This window comes from Sus scrofa, chromosome 9, assembly GCF_054392235.1.
Source record: "Sus scrofa isolate SSC_HxYL_T2T_F1_AM1 chromosome 9, Sscrofa_HxYL_maternal_Yorkshire_Landrace_v2.0, whole genome shotgun sequence".
In the NCBI taxonomy this organism is placed as follows: domain Eukaryota; kingdom Metazoa; phylum Chordata; class Mammalia; order Artiodactyla; family Suidae; genus Sus; species Sus scrofa.
Window position 1 is genome coordinate 104,518,910 of NC_139391.1, and position 20,159 is coordinate 104,539,068.

General features: G+C 34.4%; 1 protein-coding gene across 26 annotated transcripts in view; it reads right to left on the reverse strand.

Moving 5' to 3' along the window:
- Positions 1 to 3,783: 3,783 nt before the first annotated feature.
- Positions 3,784 to 20,159, reverse strand: part of CD36 (CD36 molecule) — a 156,027-nt gene continuing 139,651 nt past the window's right edge. For 16 of the 26 annotated variants that reach the window (XM_084974681.1, XM_084974692.1, XM_084974689.1 and 13 more), the window contains 9 exons: positions 19,592 to 19,683; positions 17,239 to 17,285; positions 12,824 to 12,893; positions 11,024 to 11,211; positions 9,873 to 9,991; positions 8,881 to 8,954; positions 8,255 to 8,309; positions 7,171 to 7,335; positions 3,784 to 4,712 (listed from right to left, as the gene is read on the reverse strand). In XM_084974681.1, the coding sequence (XP_084830807.1) occupies positions 7,171 to 7,335; positions 8,255 to 8,309; positions 8,881 to 8,954; positions 9,873 to 9,991; positions 11,024 to 11,211; positions 12,824 to 12,893; positions 17,239 to 17,285; positions 19,592 to 19,683 (810 nt within the window). In that variant the 3' untranslated portion in view covers positions 3,784 to 4,712. The remainder of the gene's footprint in view (positions 4,713 to 7,170; positions 7,336 to 8,254; positions 8,310 to 8,880; positions 8,955 to 9,872; positions 9,992 to 11,023; positions 11,212 to 12,823; positions 12,894 to 17,238; positions 17,286 to 19,591; positions 19,684 to 20,159) is intronic. The other 10 variants (XM_084974684.1, XM_021102278.2, XM_084974694.1 and 7 more) reach the window with 1 other exon arrangement.

A 20,159-nucleotide genomic window follows, 5' to 3' on the forward strand; every position in this document is an offset into this window, starting at 1 on the left:
CTCTTCTATGTGCTTTTATATGGTGTTTTTTCTCATTTGTTCCATGTGTAGGAATTGCTAAGCTAGTTTTAATTCTTTTTCAGAAAAAGTTATTCTATATGTAATTGTAGATTTGATTTGGCATGTCCATGGGAGAAGGTGAGTTCAAGATCTTCCTATGTTGGCATTTTCAACAGGAACCATAGCTAAATATTCATGAATAACAAAGAACATATAAACAATATCACAAAATATCACATTTCAGTAAGACATTATTTGTAGGAGAAATTTCTGAATCCTAGTGACTCAGCTGTCCATTTAGTAGGATGTTGCATTAATACCCCTACTTATACTTTTATAAACATGCTACATGTATGCTGGTGGCAGGGCTGGGATGGATAGGGAATGGGGGATGGATAAAGGGACATAGATAATATAACAGTCAATACAGATAGTGTTCATAATCTTATAGGACTTTTAATTTTAAATATTTTTTCAGTTATCTATGGGGAAATATGGAACATTAACACATGTTGACATTTCAAACAAGTTTCAGAAAAGAGAACATTTTTAGAATCCTGCTCCCTGGTCTATATCAAAAGCCAAAGATATTTAATACTTTCTCACAATCTTTATTTCCATTTCAAGATAGTGTATCAGAAGTCTCTAAAAACCGAATTCTCTTAATACCTAGGAGGTAGAGTTTATAAAAGTACCCACCATAAATTACTTATTCTCATTCATATAGGTCCATCTTTCCATAAAGTACACATAGTCCTCAACTGTATACACTGAAGGCAGGATTAGAGCAAAGCAGTAGGTGTCATCTTGGCTCTTTGAACCAAGATAGTTCCAAGCTCAGTTATTCCACACTGGCTTTATTCACTCTTCTATCACTGTACTGACACTCATTCTCCTCTAGAAATAACCTCTCATCTTTCTATTCTCCTCCCTTGCCCTGCTCCATATCCCACTCCAGACAGATTGTGATTCAGTAGGTCTGGGTTAGAATCTGAGATTCTGCATTTTTAACAAGTTGACAGTTGATGCTGAGACTACTGACTCAGATTTCACACAAAGAAACAGACATTAAAACATTTATATTTTCCTAGCTAAATCACAGTTCCCTTTCATGAATGTACAGAATGGTGCATTTCTGATATGTGCACATGGCTTGGTGTCAGAATAGTTGGGAAAAGAAAGTATGAGTTAACAGGCAACTCAGACAAAAACAGCTAATATATAATTATAGTAGCAATATGAAAAATCATTGAAGTCAAACATATTCAAAGTTAAAAATAAAAGCAAAGTCATTTTTAATAGTTTTTATTTTCTCAAATATTTCAATATGCAGCTACCTTGGAGCCACAAAAGGAAAAAGCGTATGCCTGAATGTATTTGATACAGATATTAGGCATTCAATCATTTTTAGTTCATTAGCTTGGTTTGCTGCAAATAACTCAGAAGAAACAATCGTTTGTACTTCTGGTAGTATATAGAGAAAAATATAATGGACAGTGATAATTTAAGTGAAGAGGTTATTTATTTAGAGATGTAGATGGGCTAGAAGAAGCAAAGCGAGAGCAGCCACAGGGTCACTAATACATTGAACCTCATCCAGAAACACTTAACTCACAGCTGGAACACACCTGAAATAAACTGCAATTCGAATGATAATTACTATGTAGCAGAGGCAATGATAATGGTGTAAGATTGACAGATTCCTGCACATGTAGAATCCAAATACAAATACCTAGCACTTTCACACGAGTAAATTTCAGGGATAACCTAGTACTCTATAGCTACAATTTTTTTTTTTTCCTGAAATGATGTCCTCTTTCTTTTTTTACCTCTCTTTTTTTCCCTCTGAGAACTGAAAACTGTGTAGATTGTTTTGTTTCTTCATGCTCTTGTCAGAAAGACTAAGCCCTAAATCATTTTAACATGCTGTGGGTTCTCTTACATTAACCCTTTTGCAGATGCTATACATTTTCAAACTGAAGTTTTGAACAATTGTGGTTTTATGGTAATTTAATGTTGGAATGAAAATAGGCCGCTTTACAAAATGATGCAGTTTTTCTACAGAATGAAGCATACAAATTCTCCCGTGTACATTTATACTTTCTCTATAGCAAACAAGTCATATAATTAATACATTCCCAGAAGTGCCCCATTCCTATCTCAGTACACACACAAACACACAAATCCATTTTTCATATAGAAAAACATGTCTCCCATTTTTTAAAGAATCGTATTTTCTACAGGTATCTTTAATGTATTTCACTTGTCTTTGAGTATGGATTGTCTTTCCTTGTGTACACAATTTATAGAATTTAGAGAATACATGGTGAGGAATGGTAAAGGTTAGAGTATCCATGTATTTAGTTAAATAGTACTAAAGATACACAAGTTAATATCTTTTTCCTGATACCTAAATATGAGGAGATGCATTTCTGTATGAGGGTTTTAAAATGAGTCATGGATTGGTTATCCAGTTCTACCATGAGATGGGCATGCAATTCTCATCCATTTCTTTTGTGCATTTTTATTAAGCCCTACTTAGTTTAAGTATTAAAGAAGTTTCCTTATATTTCTCTTAGCTCAACATGTCTACAAATATCCTCATGCAAAAAGAGTAGCCATTTAAGTATCAGAAGACATCTGGGATTCCACAATTCCATAGCTAATGAGGATACTTTTTTCCCCTTTCACTTAAATGAAAGGACATTATGTCAATAGGTTTTGAGTATCTTCAGATTTTCCAAAGATTTTTCTAAATTGGTGGTATGAGGAGATTCTTGATTCTGGATTTTATTCTTTATTCTTGATTTTAGTATCTAAACCAGTCATTAATACTTGTTCTATAAACCTCCATGTGTAAAACAGGAACAGAACATAGTCCATCTTCCTTTTCTTTTTCTTTTTTTTTTTTAACGGTCCCACTCATGGCATATGGAAGTTCTCAGGCTAGGGGTAGGATTGGAGCTGAAGCTGAGGCCTATGCCACAGCTAAGGCAATACCAGATCTGAGCCACGTCTTCGAATTATGATGCAGTTTTGGCAATGTCAGATCCTTAATTAAGCCATGGAGCGAGCCAGAGATTGAACCCACATCCTCATGGACACTATGCTGGGTTCTTAATTGACTGAGCCACAACCAGAAAGTCATCTTGTCTTTCTACAGGGAGCAGTTTTATGAGGACTGGTTCTCTCAACCGTAAATGAACCCCTATTTAAAAAGCTGGTTTGGAGTTCCCGTCGTGGTGCACAGGAAATGAATCTGACTAGGAACCATGAGGTTGCAGGTTAGATCCCTGGACTTTCTCAGTGGGTTAAGGATCTGGCATTGCCGTGAGCTGTGGTGTAGGCTGTGATGCAGCTCAAATCCTGCGTTGCTGTGGCCATGGCGTAGGCAGGCAGCTGTAGCTCTGATTGGACCCTTAGCCTGGGCACCTCCATGTGCTGCGTGTGCAGCTCTAAGAAGCAAAAGAAAAAAAAAAGCTGGATTACCTAATATTATGTCTTCTTATAAAAACATATCCTTTATCTTGGAGAAATTAAGTCTTGCAGCTGTAAAGCATGAAACTAAGTACCCTTTTTTTTTTTTTTTTTTTTTTTTTTTTTTCCCTTTCCCCCAACTGCTCAAAAAATATCTATGGAAAAAATGGCTGAGATTAAATTTAGAAAAGAATGGTTCAAAAGGAAATATATATTCATAAAAAAATTAAAGTCAGACCAACTACTTGAGACAGGAAACTAGAGTAAATGTTCTGACACAACAGAAACTAGGCAAAATAGAGCAACTTAGGAATGACATTTTTAATGTTTGGAATCGGTCTTTCTGAGGTGACTATGACAGAAAGAAATATTACAGCAAATAACTATCAATGCATATTCTACTCTTTGTAATCACCCATACAATAATTTTTATTATCATTTACATCTCTTAATACTAGTACAGCGTTCTGAAGTTGCCAAGCATAAGTTGTATCCAACTGAGTAGAAAGATCAAAATCTACTCAGATTTCCAGAAGAACTACAGAACATGGAAAAAGACAAAGTCTCAAACATGGCCATTTGTGTAAGTATTGGTAAAAATATAAGCCCATATTTTTATAAAGAGCATGGTTACAATGTCTGCTGATGCTGTACTATGGTTTCCATAGAGAAAGAAACTCAAATAATGCATAGTAAACGGTTCATAGGCCAATCATTTAGTTTCCATTCTTGAATGTCTTTTCAAAATAGTTGATGCTCCTGAAGTGCAATGTACTGACAGTCCTGGGGTCTGTGAGTTGCAGGGACACTCATGATGGTAGTGATCTTTTCTCCTTGCTGAAGAAGACAAGGCATGAGCATTTAGAACATTCATCCCTCTGCCGGTTTTGACACCAGAGAAGCATTTCATAAAGCAATGCCAAGTAAATGTAATTGGATCATGCGCAAGTGAGGTCTGTAGAAACTGAAATCCATTTGATTGTATAATGTTGAATTTTAAAAGGTGCTGGGTTTCTGTTCCAAATAGGGATTTTATGTCATTTTTTCAATGTTATCATAACACCCCTTAAGAAATGTGCTCCTACTCAGTGCGAAAAAAAAAAAAAATGTGCCACCAGTTCTTCAACTATAAGATGTTTTGCAAAAATAAAGCATATTGCATATTCATTTTGTAAATAGATATTAAGAAAGGTCCTGACGTAGCTGGTGCATAAATGCAAAGACTCATTTGCTTCCTGGAAAGTAGAAAAAAGGTAAGTACTTATCAGAAATCTGTGGAAAAATGAAACAGGTAATACTCAGATTCTACACAATGAAGCTATCATGTTTTCTATTAGCTAGCCCAGTTTTTCAAGCTGCAGAGAGAAAGTCTCAGATGAACTTCATGGATAAGGCAATTGTTTTCTGATTCAAGGATACATGGAAGGCTGCTTCCCGGCCCTCAAGAGCTGCATAGAGCCACATAAGGAGGGGCATTTAATTAAATCTGCTCTGGATGAGCATTGCACTCTTTGCTGTCCCTTCAGGCCATCTTCCATTTAGAGGTATATAAACTACTACTTTCAAAAGGACTATTGGCTTATTCTCTTTGTTACCCATTGAGTAAAACCACACCTTAGCTCCACCATCTTTGCTTTATTCTCTCTTGTACATCTGTCTCCTTATTTTTCAATTGTTTATCAATCTGCCCAAGGGCATAGTTACTATAGTATTCAAAACTGAGGTCTATTAAAAGAAATGTGTCGGTAATTCTTCCAAATCTAGTAAATCAGGTGATTTACAAAGAAAAATGTTTTTCTCTATCTGTAAAGAATAAAAAAAAAAAAAAACAAAAAAACCCCACATTGTTTTGTAAAGAGCCATACCTTTTCCTTGTAACAGTCAAATATTTAAGCCAAACCAATACACTTGGGGACAAAGCACTGTAGAAAGTTTTCAATCTTTCACCTTAATTTAATCACATAGATACCAAGATATTGGACATTCAGGGCTCATTAAGAATTGATGAAGTTGATCATGTAATTTTAATAGAGAATAATTGGAAACATTTTTATAACCACTATATTGCTTTTTGAAAAGCATATTTTACCACTAGAACAAGTTTTTGTTGTAATTTGGCTTTTCAGTGGATGATCTTTTCTATCTACTCGATAAATGGTCACACAAGTTACTTTGTTTAATGCTAATGTATTAGGTTAACATTTTAAATACATTCTGTCCAAATTGATTATCGATAGAATGTTCAGTCATCATTTCAGGTAATAAATATAGGCAGAAATCATCAGAACAAAAGATTGAGATTTCTTCCTTGGCCCAAGCTTTCACTCTCTCATACAGAAAATATTGGTCAAAAAATTCCACTTTATTGTTTTTAAACTTCTATTTGACTGATTCACACTTTGAAAATGGACAATTTTGCACTGTAAAAATTTATAATTTTCTGGACTGTCTCCAAGAGTCAGAATGGATGTTCATGAACCCCTGACTTTTGGAAACTCATAAATCATACTAGTTCTGATAATTCATGTGAAATATTTAGAATGCTTTTGGCCCATAAAAACTCAATAATTATTAGCTATAGTTCCAGGATTTCTATATAAAATAGCTTAGAGTCAAAATCTGATTGAAAGTAGAGTAGGAAGACTTGTATTGAAGTTGTAATTTTTTAAAAGTAAGCATATTACTTTTGTTTAGATTGTAGATATTTTTCAAGGTTCCTGGGAAGGGAGGGCTGATAGAAATTATGGGTAAGTGGAAAATTCTCCCCCACAGGCCAATCCAATGCTATGTATGATTATTTTTAAAAGGCTTCCATTTGCTAAAGATAAGGTCAGGCATTAATTTGTCTATTTACAACTATAAATGTAATAAAATTCATGATAATTTAAAATAAAAGGCATGGGCAGCCTAAATCACCACTAGTCTTGCCAAAACTCAAATTTTGTTCACACTACCTAATTTTTTCCTCTAAATTCTGAGTAATTTGGATTTACTGTGTTGAATGGTATTTTCTATTTCCCCGTACTGTTGCAATCTATTTTTGGCTCATGAACTGTAAGCATTTATCAAGACTTCCACATTACACAGCTAGGGAGCACAACCTCATTTTGGACTGAATGTCTCTATGTAACAACCCAGTTTATATATTAATATATTCATTATAAAATAACATTTTTATCTTATTTTATCCCTATCATTTATTGAGGTTTTTAATTCTCATTAATTTATTTTTCTCTTGCTTTTCCCTGATAAATTTCATTCTCCCCAAATATCTCCCATATTCAGTTTTAACATGACCTTTCCTAGTCAGTAATAAATTATTTGTGATTTTTAAAATAATTAACTAGCTAGAAGTAATTAGGAAGTGAAAAGTTAGTACATGTGTAACTTTTGTGCAACATATCAAATTTTCAAAGGAAATAATTCATATTTAGACCATTCCTCCCAGTATAAAGATATAATGTAATAATGATCTTCTTACTGTTAATAAGCTTTATTGCTCATTCAGCCTTCATTTATGTTTTAATTTACATTAAGTATCTCAAAACTTCAAGGATGTATTAAAAATGATAGTTGACTAAACATGTTTAGAAATATTTGCAGCTTAATTTATAACCTCTTTTGGATAAAATGAAAACAAGTAATATATAAACATGTTACTCAAGTTGTATATGATTTTTGTTATATACTTACTTAATTTACTCTCTTTGATCTGCATGCACAGTATGAAATCATAAAAACAATAAACATCCCCACACCAACACTCAGTAAGATGATTTCTACCAGGCCAAGGAGGTTAATTTTTCCAGTCACTTGGTTTCTGAACATTTCTGCCTTCTCATCACCAATTGTACCAGTCTGTAATCAAGTTAATAATGAGCATTATTTGGGTATTTCAGTGGGGCAAAATACTGAGAACCTCCCTCTTAAGCATTACTCTTTTTTTCAAAACACTGTATAGGTGTTAGTCATCTTTATCTCTAAGACAAACCAATGGAATTCCCATTACATGTCAAAGAAGGCAACAAATGTCGTTAGAATATCTACAGAGAAAAATATATCTTCTTCCCTTTAAACATGTTATCTAGCATTCTTCAATATACTAGCTTCATTGATCTGTACAGCAGTGTTACTGAAATATTTTCCATTTTTCCAAAGGTTGTTTTCTAGTGACAGAGGAGAATAGCAAGGTGAAGTTTCATCTCTCTAAAGGATTATGCAATGCATTGCCTGAATCAATGTGTAGTGACTATAAATCTTAAATGAGAGGAAGTACTTTATTTTTCTAAAATAAAAACATTTAAATCTAACACAATCCTGTTATTTCTGTATGATTTGGTTCTTCAAAATAATTAACTAAAATTGATAATATATAAATTCACCCAGATATGCAATAGAAAAACATACCACTTCAAATACCATATATATACATATTCAATTTTCTTTCTTTTTTTTTTTTTTTTTAAGGCTGCACCTGTGTCATATGAACGTTCCTGGGCTAGGGGTAGAATCAGAGCTGCAGCTGCTGGTCTATACCACATCAACGCTGGATCTGAGCTACATCTACGACTTACACTGCATCTTGTGACAATGCTGGATTCTTAAACCACTAAGCAAGGGAGGGGATCAAACCTGTATCATCATGGATACTAGTCAGGTTCTTAACCTGGTGATCCACAATGGGAATGTCCATATTCCATTTTCAAACCATCTAAAGCTTTTGCTATATACAAAGAAGTTTACAGTTTTTAGTGAGTAATAGATTAAAAATACTAACCTCATTAAGCCAGAGGATAGGCACGATATAGTTCTGCTTCAGATTTTTTAATGCTCTATAATATACATTGAAAATAATTATAAAAATATATACTAATATATTACACACACATATATACAGCAGAAATTTTAGTAATTATTACGGTAAATATATATTCACAAATTAGTTGCTCTTACAACTCGATAAAGTTCCTTGATTTCTGTTCCCTGTTTTGAATACCTTAAAGTTTAATATGGCTGTTTCTCAGACATCTTGCACTCATAAATCTTTCTAATATAGATTTCTAATTAGATTGGCTTTTTCTAAGCAAATATTTTCCTTTTTGACAATTCTACTCAGGAAACTAAAGTATGAATCCTAGCAACTATTGTCATGGACATGATTTGCATAGCTAGCAAAATGAGAAATGCCACTCAATACTCATTCCAGAATATGTGTAAATACCATTTCAACACACGTTACTTATAAGTTACAAATGAACGTTATCAGCATTTAAAAATTAGTTAAGGACATTAAAGCAAAGAGAAATGGAGATTTTATTTTCTTTCCAATTGCTTTCATACATATATTCACATTCTTCCAAGAAAATACTAAAAATCATAATGAAACTTATTCAGTGAACTCACTCAATTTTTTTTGCTGGTTTGACCAATAGGTTGACCTGCAACCGTTTTGCAAATCGTAACGTGAATCCAGTTATCTAAAAAGAGAACAAACTAAAACAATGACCAACTTCTTTTAAAAACATTATTTAATGATAGCTGAAACTAGTTTCACTGCGATAGGGAACCTAAGGTGAAACTGTACTACTTGAAACTTATAGAATGTATTAAATAATTGGACATATTAAATATTACATACATAATCTCCTGAATTACATTTTACACTTGTACACACACGTGCATATACATGCACACACATATAATCCTTTGCCCAACTTGATGCCAAGATTTTAGTTAGATCTACGATGTGTCTGAACTAGTTTTGGGAAATCAAGAACAGCTATTATAGTCATGAAACCTGGAACTCATATAGCAAATTTAAATCCTGAAGTATGGCTGATCTAATCTATATGTACAATCAGAATCCCTATATCAGTATGATTATAATAATACTTCTATCATTATTTAAATTGAAACACGACTATTAAAATTCTGGCATTTTATTTCACAACTTTTGAAAAGGAGATTAAGACAGAAAGTTGAAACTGTTACACCACAGGAAATGTAATAAATTTTTCTTGATGCTAAGTTTATCTTGCCTCATGTGCCTATATGTCCATAAAATCTTTTAATCCCTTATAACATACAATTTCCATTTGTTTAAGTAATACTTGCAATTAAGTATAAAAAGAAGCATAAAATCATTTTAAGCTAATTAGAATCATCATTGCTTTTCCTGACCTTTCCTGAAAATCTAAAATTGAATTGCCTGGACATTTCATATGAGATAGTAAGAAGAAATCAATGTAATTTTCAGTGAAATTAAAGTAGCTAATTCATCAAGATTGTGATGCAATCAATATGATTATTAAATGGAACTGACAAACGGGAGAGAATTTAATATTTCTTTCATTTTATGAAACAATATTAAACAGATTAATAACATATTTACTTACAGGTTCAACATCCAAGTAAGTGCTATGCTCTTCTTCATTTGGACTTAAGCCTTCAATAAGTTCTGAAAGTTCAGGACTTCCATGTAGAAAATGAGGAAGTGAAATGTACACAGGTTTTCCTGAAAACAAGTTTTAAGAGACAGGTGGCATAAATCATTTTCCTCATTTCACATACTCTTCAGAAAAGATTTCCTTGAAAATAAAACTTTTAAAATTAAAAAAAAATGCACAGTTGGCTTTGAATACTAAGTAGGGAATGTAGGTGAGGGGAAATGATAACATCTGATTGCTTTGGGATAAAAATGAAACAAATTTCTGCACCATCCTGCTAACCAGTCCGTTGATGTCTCTTGTTCATTCCTTATGTGTTCATTTTCAACATGTGAGGCTTAGCTGCTGAATACAAGGTTACAACCCTATACCTTCAGGTTTCAGGTAGTAATATGTCTAGAGACGGAGATTTAAGAAGTTTTTCTTGCATAATTCAAAACTCACTCCAGTATGAAGAAGGTGAGCAAAATAAGATAGTTTCCAAATTTCATGTCAGAGTCAATTCTTGTTTCAGAGACATCCTGAAATATGTTTATTTTTATTTGCCAATTTCTAGAGTAGAAAATGTTAGAAAAATGTCAGGTGGATAAATTTGGATAGTATTCTAGGAACTATTTTCATTTTACCCTAAATCTAAAAGGAACACAGAAATCCTGCACAGCAAAGGATATCATCAAAAAATGAAAAGGGTAGCCATGGAATGGGAGGAAATATTTGCAAAATACTTATAAATGATTAACATCAAAATATATAAGGAATTCATATAACTCAAAAGATAATAACCCAATTTTAAAAATGGGCAAAGGACCTAAAGAGACGTTTTCCAAAGTAGCATGGGGGGGGTATCATTCCAAAGTAGCATGGGGGGGGTATCAGTATGGGTTTACCAAATAATAACTAAGTTTTGCAACACTGAAACAAAACTGGCACCTCCAATGTATACAAAATCAAAACAAAAAATACCTACCACTACCCTTACTTTATGCTCTTATTGCTGTCTCAGTTTAAAATTTCTAGTGGAAAAAAACTCTGGGTGAAACTTACATTTTAAAAAATATTGCAAATTATGCAATGGATTGATATTAAGAGCTTTTACTCACCTTCTTTGCATTTGCTAATGTCTAGCACACCAAATACTGTACAATTTTTGGAGACAACTTTTTCTGTGCAGAAACAATGATTGTCTGGATTTTCACGTGGAGATGCAAAAGCTGTGGATGGAAGAATAAATCTATACACAGGGATTCCTTTCAGATTAATTTCAGCTCCAAACACAGCATAGATTGACCTAAACAGAGAGAAGAAAGAGCTTCATTCTGAGAAACTGAACTATATTCTGGAAATTCCTTTTCCTATTTTTAATTTTATATCTTTACCTTAACTTAGACAAATTGGAGATTATTTTGATAGAATTCTTACATAATGCTTAGGACAAAATTATAGTGAAAGTTTAAGGCATACTAGAACTCAATACCTGAGTAGGAGCTCTTCTTATCTTTGTTTACAAAAGGCTTCAGAGCATAATTTTTGCTTGTAAACTACCATGGAGTATTTACACAGAAGATATTTCTCATGGTTACTTTCCTCTATAGATTAAATTCTTATGTAACTCACTCAGATCCTTTATTTTGCCCAGTTTTAATTTTTTTTTCGGGGGGGGGGGCATGCCAACAGCATATGGAAATTCCCAGGCTAGAGGTTGAATTTGAGCTGCAGTGGTCAGCCTGCACCACAGCCACAGCAATGCCAGATCTGAACTGCATCTGTGACCTATAGCTCAGCTCACAGCAATGCCAGATTTCTAACCCACTGTGTGAGGCCAGTGATCAAACCCTTGTCCTTGCGGATGCTAGCCAGGTTTGTTACTGCTGAGCCACAAGGGGAACTCCTATTTGTGCCCAATTTGAATTAAATAAAAATGAAATTTCAGAGTTCCTGTTGTGGCTCAATGGGTCAAGAACCCATGAGAATGCAGGTTTGATCCATGACCTTGCTCCGTGGGTTTAGGGTCTGGCATTGCTATAAGCTGTGGTGTCGGTCACAGATGCGGCTCAGATCCTGAGTTGCTATGGCTGTGGTGTAGGCCTGCAGCTGAAGCTATGATTCCACCCCTAGCAGCGGAACTACCATATGCCCTGGGTGCAGCCCTAACAAGAAAAAAATAAAATTTTGATTTTCCAAAACTTCATCCTGGAGAGAAAGGCCACTCACTTGCTGGGTGTGTGCACGTGCGTGTTTGATATACATCTCCTATGCCTCCATCTTTTACCAAGTGTCCATCATAACCTCAGCAACATACTGGGACTCAAGACATAATTTCTTTAGTCCAAGGTAACCCTATTTGTAGATATACTGCTCTTTTCAGTTTTAAGGATAAGGAAAAATTTCAAAGATACTAAATGCTTGCCACATCACAGACTTTAGAAACAGGGCTAGGATTCAAGCATATTGGCGTGGGTGCCAAAGCTTGTGTGACGGCTACTGGGCCTCAATGATTTGAGCAGATGCAGCAGTGGCAGTAGTGCATGCACATTAATGTAACCTGGTGACTGTGGTATCTTTGGACATTTTAAGAATGTTCAGGCATGCTCTTCTAGACATGACTATTCTTAAACATACTAGTTTAGCAGAGAGGGAAAAATACATCTTGCTCAGAAATGACAAAGAAGAAAATGATTTGAATCATGCAAAATACCCTTGTATATACTACAATTTTTAAAAGATGTAATAAACGTGAGTTCCATGTTGTATTTATTCTTAATTCATCAAGAAAAACTTTCCTAAATATATTTTATTTTTCTCAAGTAATTTGATTATTGTGTATGATCTTCTTGGTCTGTGTTTTATCAGTTGGGGAAAGAATTCTGACTTTCAAAAATACATCAATGTCTTTGTCTTACCTGCAAATGTCAGAGGAAAAGAATTGCAATACCCGGGTCTTCTCAATGAAAGGTGGAAATGAGGCTGCATCTGTTTAAAAACCAAGCCAGTTGTAAAGGATTAGGCATAATGTGTGTTTTAGACAAATCTGGAAATCTTAATTCCAGCATGGATAATATCAATAGAAGACAAATTGGGGAGTTCCCATTGTGGCTCAGTGGTAACTAATCTGACTAGTATCCAGGAGGATGTAGTTTTGATCCCTGGCCCTGCACAGTAAGTTAAGGATCCAGCCTTGCCATGAGCTGCACTGTAGGTTGCAGACACAGCTTGGATCTGGTGTTGCTGTGGCTCTGGTGTAGGTCAGCAAGTGCAGTTCGGACCTGATCCTTAGCCTGGGAACTTCCATATGCCAAGGGTGCAGCCCTTAAAAAAAAAAAAAGAAAAAAGAAATATAATGCAACTGTATATATAATTTTAAAATCTTCCAGTAGACACATTTAAAAATAATAAAAGTATCAGTGTTGTTTTATTTAATATATCCAAAATACATTTTTAATATATAATCAATATAAAAATTAACAAACTCTGATAGCCAGTGTGTATTTTATATTTACAGTGCATTTCAATCTGCACTAAATGCATTTTATGTGCTTATATTGACACATGGCTGGCAGCTGCAATAGTCAATAACTCTGTATACCATACGTATTCACTGGTATCAATTTCGTATTAAAGTTACCCCTTAAACAAATATGAAAATTAAAAATAAAACAGTTGCAAAATCACATGTTGTTAAAACTATACTTGTGTTTATTTTTGAAAGTCCCCCACCCTATCAGTAGATTTGCACTTTTCTTAGCTTGAGGTTCATTACGAACTTTTGTTTAGTACATGTTACTCTTACTTTTGATAGCAATTCAGTCATTAAACACTGATAAATATTTTTAAAATCATATCCTGAAATATTCTCACCAAACAGAATTTCACAAAAATGGTTTGAAAATACATCAAACTAAAATGGGCATTTTTTGAGCTTACTAAATCTCTACCATGATTTATGGTCCATGTCACACACTAAATATAAGAAGAAATAACTAATTTCTCCCTTTGCTACACAAATGAATACCAACAAAATGAGCCACCACTGAAAGTTTTTGTTCAACACACTAAGACTCATCCTTCAGTTATGAATACCATGTTCTTTGTGGGTAAGTGCACCAACCCTAGAATCTTATTTTACTATACTTCTGTGATAAGGGACATATAACAGATCACAGTTGAAAGAACTGGATATTGAATATTAGTTTAAAGTCCCCAGAGGGGTCCCTGAATGGACAATGCCTACAACTGCCTTCCCAACACCTTAGGGATGAAAGGAAAAGAATACACTGAAAAGCTTTAAAAATCATTACCTGAAATATCATGGAAGATTATATCATAATGACAGCAGCAATTAGCATGAGTCATGCCATATGAGAGCTGATCTAAGCAGGGCTCTTTTTTTTTTTGATACATTCAAATTTATTTATTTATTTATTTATTTATTTTTTATTTTCCCACTGTACAGTAAGGGGATCAAGTTATCCTTACATGTATACATTACAATTACATTTTTTTCCCCCACCATTTCTCCTGTTGCAACATGAGTATCTAGACATAGTTCTCAATGCTATTCAGCAGGATCTCCTTGTAAATCTATTCTAGGTTGTGTCTGATAAGCCCAAGCTCCCAATCCCTCCCACTCCCTCCCCCTCCCATCAGGCAGCCACAAGTCTTTTCTCCAAGTCCATGATTTTCTTTTCTGAGGAGATGTTCATTTGTGCTGGATATTAGATTCCAGTTATAAGTGATATCACTATTTTCATTTTATGTCTCTTTAAACTTGAAGAAGGTAGTGGAAATACTTCTAAGTCATGATGAAAACACATTTGAACATTTTCCATTTCATTAGTCTCTTTCCCTAGGGCCATAACCAAAAAACTTTCTCATAGAGATTCCATCAGACTTCCTGGCCTGTCCTCTGCTCCTAGCTTGTTTTACTTCTGTTTTCCTCTGAAGTACTTTTGACTTCATGCCTGATGTGCATGTATATATATTATTGTTATTAATGAATCTTCTACCTCCTCTTTCAAACTTCTCTGCTTAGTTGTAGACAAGTATTATATATACATATATATATGTATTATATATATATGTATTATATATATGTATATATATGTATTATATATATGTATTATATATATATGTATTATATATATATACACACACACACACACACACACACATACATATATGCATATATATGTATATAGTTTTTTAATTTTGTTTTCGTTTTGTTTTTGCTTTTTAGGGTCCCACCTATGGCATATAGACGTACCAGGGGTCAAATTGGAGCTACAGCTGTCTGCCTACGCCACAGCTCATAGCAATGCTGAATCCCCACCCCAATAAGTGAGGCCAGGGAGAGAATCCAATCCTCATGGACGCTAGTAGGCTTCGCTCCTGCTGTGCTGCAATGGGAACTCCCCAAAATATATGTTTTAAACCCATAAAGAATATTTTAATATTTAAGAGAAGACAGTAGGGAGTTCCCGTCGCGGTTCAGTAGTTAACAAATCCGACTAGGAAACATGAGGTTGTGGGTTCAATCTCTGGCCTCACTCAGTGGGTTAAGGATCTGGTGTTGCCATGAGTTCTGGTGTAGGACGCAGATGTGGCTCAGATCCTGAGTTGCTGTGGCTCTGGTGAAGGCCAAAGGCCAGTGGCTACAGCTTAGACACCTAGCCTGGGAACTTCCATTTGCCATGGGTGTGGCCCTAGAAAAAGCAAAAAAAAAAATGAAGCACAGTATATTTATCTCTCAATCTATGGACCGAAAATTACTAGAATTATGGTATTTGGACACTTGACCATTTATCTGCATAATGCACTACTTAGAAAGGAATTTCTTCAACCACTCCTATGACTCAAAGTGCTAAAAAGAAAAGTGTTTTTCCTGTTTTTTTTCTACAAGAGTATGTTAAAATTAGTAAACATGCAAAACTCCACAATACCTTTGGAAAAGTAAGTGTTCGCCACGTTTCCTTTTCATTTTCTACTTTGTATATAACTTTGTATTTAACTTTTTTCATCTTCATTCTATTACTTTCCCTTCATTAGAGTTACTTGGTGTTAGTAGATGCAAACTATTGCATTTGAAATGCATAAGCAATGAGACCCTGTTATATAGCCCAGGGAGCTATATCTAGTCACTTGCGATGGAACATGACAGAGGATTATGTGAGAAAAAGAATATATATATATATACATATATATATGTATATATATACACACACACATACATATATACTTGGTGAGGTAGAGTCCCACCGGCTTTGTAAACATTATGCTCTGCCTCTGCTTATTAGCTAAAAGTGGACTTCTAAATTTAATTACCTCATGGTATTCCATTCTCATGCCTTTTTACATTCTTAATTCTTAAACTAATAGGCATATGCGTCCTTTGCTTTTCTTTGAGGAGAATAATAAGCTGGATATAACCACACTCTAAATCTAAGTTCAGAGTACTTTCACTCTTCCCAACATTTCCCCAGAATGTTCATTTTTGTGTACATTTTTCATGATTGGTACACATGTAACCTAGTGTTGCTGTTGCTGTTCTTTTCTCTCATGCTGATCTTATTCAAAATAAATGGCTCTGTCTTACACCTTCACTCATTCAACCATATTGAACCTCCACTTGCATGTATGTTTTACCTTTTATAAGTATCATTATTATCATTTTTTTGATTTTGATTTTTTACTTTTTTGCATTATAGCTGGTTTACAGTGTTCTGTCAGTTTTCTGCTATAGAGAATGGTGATCCAGTTACACATATATGTATAGATTCTTTTTTCTCACATTATGGACATTTCTCCAAAGAAGATACACAGATGGCCAACACATGAAAAAATGCTCAACATCACTGATTATTAGAGAAATGCAAGTCAAAACTACCATGAGATACCACCTCACACCATTCAGAATGGCCATCATTAATTATTATGATATTTAAAAATTCTTTCAGGTTTAAATTATTACCTACATGGTATTTACAAAAGATGGGAACAGTAGCTGTTACTATCAGTTTTTCTGACCCCTCACTTCTACGGTCATGAAGGCAGTTCAATTAAGTAAAGCTCTGCAAAGCAATATTTCCTCAGGAATGCAGTAAGACTAATCCTCAGTGGTTAATCTTCAAGACTCCCAACATCTTAGGAAGACATTTCCTAAGCCAATGTAAGAATAGAGATTCTGAATTGTGTTGTAGGGATATAAAGATAGGTAAACACATACCCTCAAACTTCAGAATATTGTAATGATGATGGTGGAATTGTAGGAGAAAGGAATGGTTTCATTGTGATTATTACCAAACAAAACAAACATCCTTACCTGTACCATTAATCATGTCACAATAACTCAGCCAGTAGGAGAGATTCCTTAGGAATAAAAAAAAAAAAAAAAAAAAAAAGGGAAGTGAACATTCTCATTCCAAGTGTACCTTTTCACATTACTTTGTCTCTTATGATTCAATACTTGTGCTAAAATAATCAATATTGTTTAGACATAACAAATGATAAATTTAAGAAATGTTCAGTCACTTGGTCTATATTTTGTTTGAAGTTTTCATCTTGTTGAGAGAAATGAAGTGCTTGATACCATTAAATGGCCGGATTGTACAATAAAAACTGCCACATGTTGTTAGAAAAAATTTAGAACAGAGTTCTGCAAAAAGAAAATGGAGAACAATTTAGATCTCTACCTAGGGGAAAGTAATTTATTCCAATGGAAGAAGTGGATTATTTTACACTATGTTGAGCATTCAGCTGAATAGGAGGAAACTGTAAAATGGAAAACTGATATAAACACTGTGTAAGGGAGAAGAGGGGCGTGTGAAGAGTAGAGCAAGAAAAACATGCTGGATCAATAGAGATTGGAAACAGAGGTAATCAATTTATACTTTCCCCTTTTTAACTCTTGCATGAAGTGGCATTAAAGTAGGGCAGAGTTTATTAATTTCTGCTTTGGTATCTAAATAGGATATATGTGTTTGTATATATGTACATGTCTGGAAACAATACAAACAGCAGCAGTAATAGTTCCTCTGCATACTAAACCACTCCTTGGTGATGGAAATTTTTTTTTTTTAATACTCTTAATGCACCATCCAGTAAGATGTCAAGGCAAGGGGCAAGGTGTTGATCCTTTTTTAAGCAGAATAATAAGGTGTTAATCAGGCTTAGTCTTGCCATGACCAGTAAGAATAACCTCATCATAATCTTAATCTGATGTGAAATTCTGACTCCAATTAGGGACACTTAGTAACTCATGAAAACCTCTCTGTAATATTGAAGTGGAAGAAATGTTCACTTTCCTCAAGAAACAGTGATATGATTTCCTCTAAAAAGAGAAGTTAGAAGTGTTTGTTTTCCTCCATTGTACTTTTCTTTTTTTCTTTTTTTTTTTTTTTGTCTTTTGTTGTTGTTGTTGCTATTTCTTGGGCCGCTCCCGCCGCATATGGAGGTTCCCAGGCTACGGGTTGAATCAGAGCTGTAGCCACCGGCCTACACCAGAGCCACAGCAACGCGGGATCCGAGCCGCGTCTGCAACCTACACCACAGCTCACGGCAACGCCGGATCGTGAACCCACTGAGCAAGGGCAGGGACCGAACCCGCAACCTCATGGTTCCTAGTCGGATTCATTAACCACTGAGCCACGACGGGAACTCCCATTGTACTTTTCAATTAAAAAAAATATATGACTGAATTCTGTGGAAGAAAAAATACTATGTGAGTATTTAACCGCTTTATGCAATTTTAAAATAAGGAACTGAGTGTGAGGCCATGGTTAATTAATAAAAATATTTCATCTCATTTGATTTTGATTACTTTATTCTTTATCAGGAAGCGACTGATCTAAAATATCTTAACTTTAAGGAGAAAAGACTTTCTCATTTGATTTTTATTGGCATTCTTCCTATTTTAGACTTATGATAAATATATTCCAGATATTTACTTTATCTGGCAGGAGCTAGGGGAGAAAAAGGAAATCATGGGTGTATGAACATATGTTATTTTCACTTCACAAGAGGCATACTCTTTATTTTCAGGCTTTATATATACATTTTAGAACTTGAAATGCTAATTGTATTGGTGAAAGTTTAAGCAAGTTGAGTTTCCAGTGTAGAAAGTTATTTCAAGAAAATTTGAAACGAGAAAGCCATGAACGCTCATGATTCATTGAGCTTCCCATCTTTAGAGAAACCTTTAGTCATATTACTAGAATGAGTAATTTTTATTTGCTATGCTCAGTCTCAGTTAAAAGAAAAGAAAAACACAGTAAGATGTACTTTTCTTCTTGCTGGACTATGAGGTGATGTGTTGTTATCTTTTTCTTCTGTGGTTAGGTCATTGTGTGGGTGCATGATAATGCTGGTGATATAGCAGAGATGGAAATAGTCCCTTTAGATTTATCTATGTAAGAGAATCTGTACATAACGGTATACCTTCAAGTGGGGCTGATTCTTGGTAGCTGTATGCTAGTGCAACCAGTTGTCACAAACAAAGGTTGAGAACAGGAGCTTCTAAGGGTAAGATATAGGTAGGTCTTTCCATAGGTTGGTGCCTGTGCTTTACCGGTTGTTAAATAAGTTTCTTGCCTACCTTAGAACACCCTAGTGAGGCCCCCGTGTGCATGTGCGCACACAAACACACACCCACACACCCCCTTGGTTTGGAAACTTACTTTTTGCCTTTATATGTGTCAATTATGGCAACTTTACTTATGTCATCCTTCCCATTGAAAACTTTATACACTCCATCTGAAGTATTGTTGTACTGAAAAGGTACATGCAAGAAAAAATTACTTCTAGAACAATTCATATTTTCTGAGTTATACAGTATATATCAGTTTCTCATTTCTCAATCACTGTTCATAATTATTTTATAGGATTTGAAATATACATAATGTTTTAAAATTATTGGTCTTTAACATTTTAAAAAGATGGAATATAAAAGGCACAAAGAAATAAGTGGTAAATGCTGAGACAGAGAAAGAAAACTAGTATCAGAAGCTGACATGCTCTAACTCCAACGCTTTTGTCATCACTAAGCCAGAAAGGCCATTTTGATCACTACTCCTATTTTACTGAGGTGAGGAAATAGTGACCAAAATCTAAGAGAACAAGGATATATTTCTAGAGGTATTCCCCATAGTGTGATCTTCAATAAGTGGATACTAAAGGTTCGGGGTACAAAATTAAAAACAGACTCAGCCCAAGGAAAGAGTTATGAATATTTCATTAAAATATAGT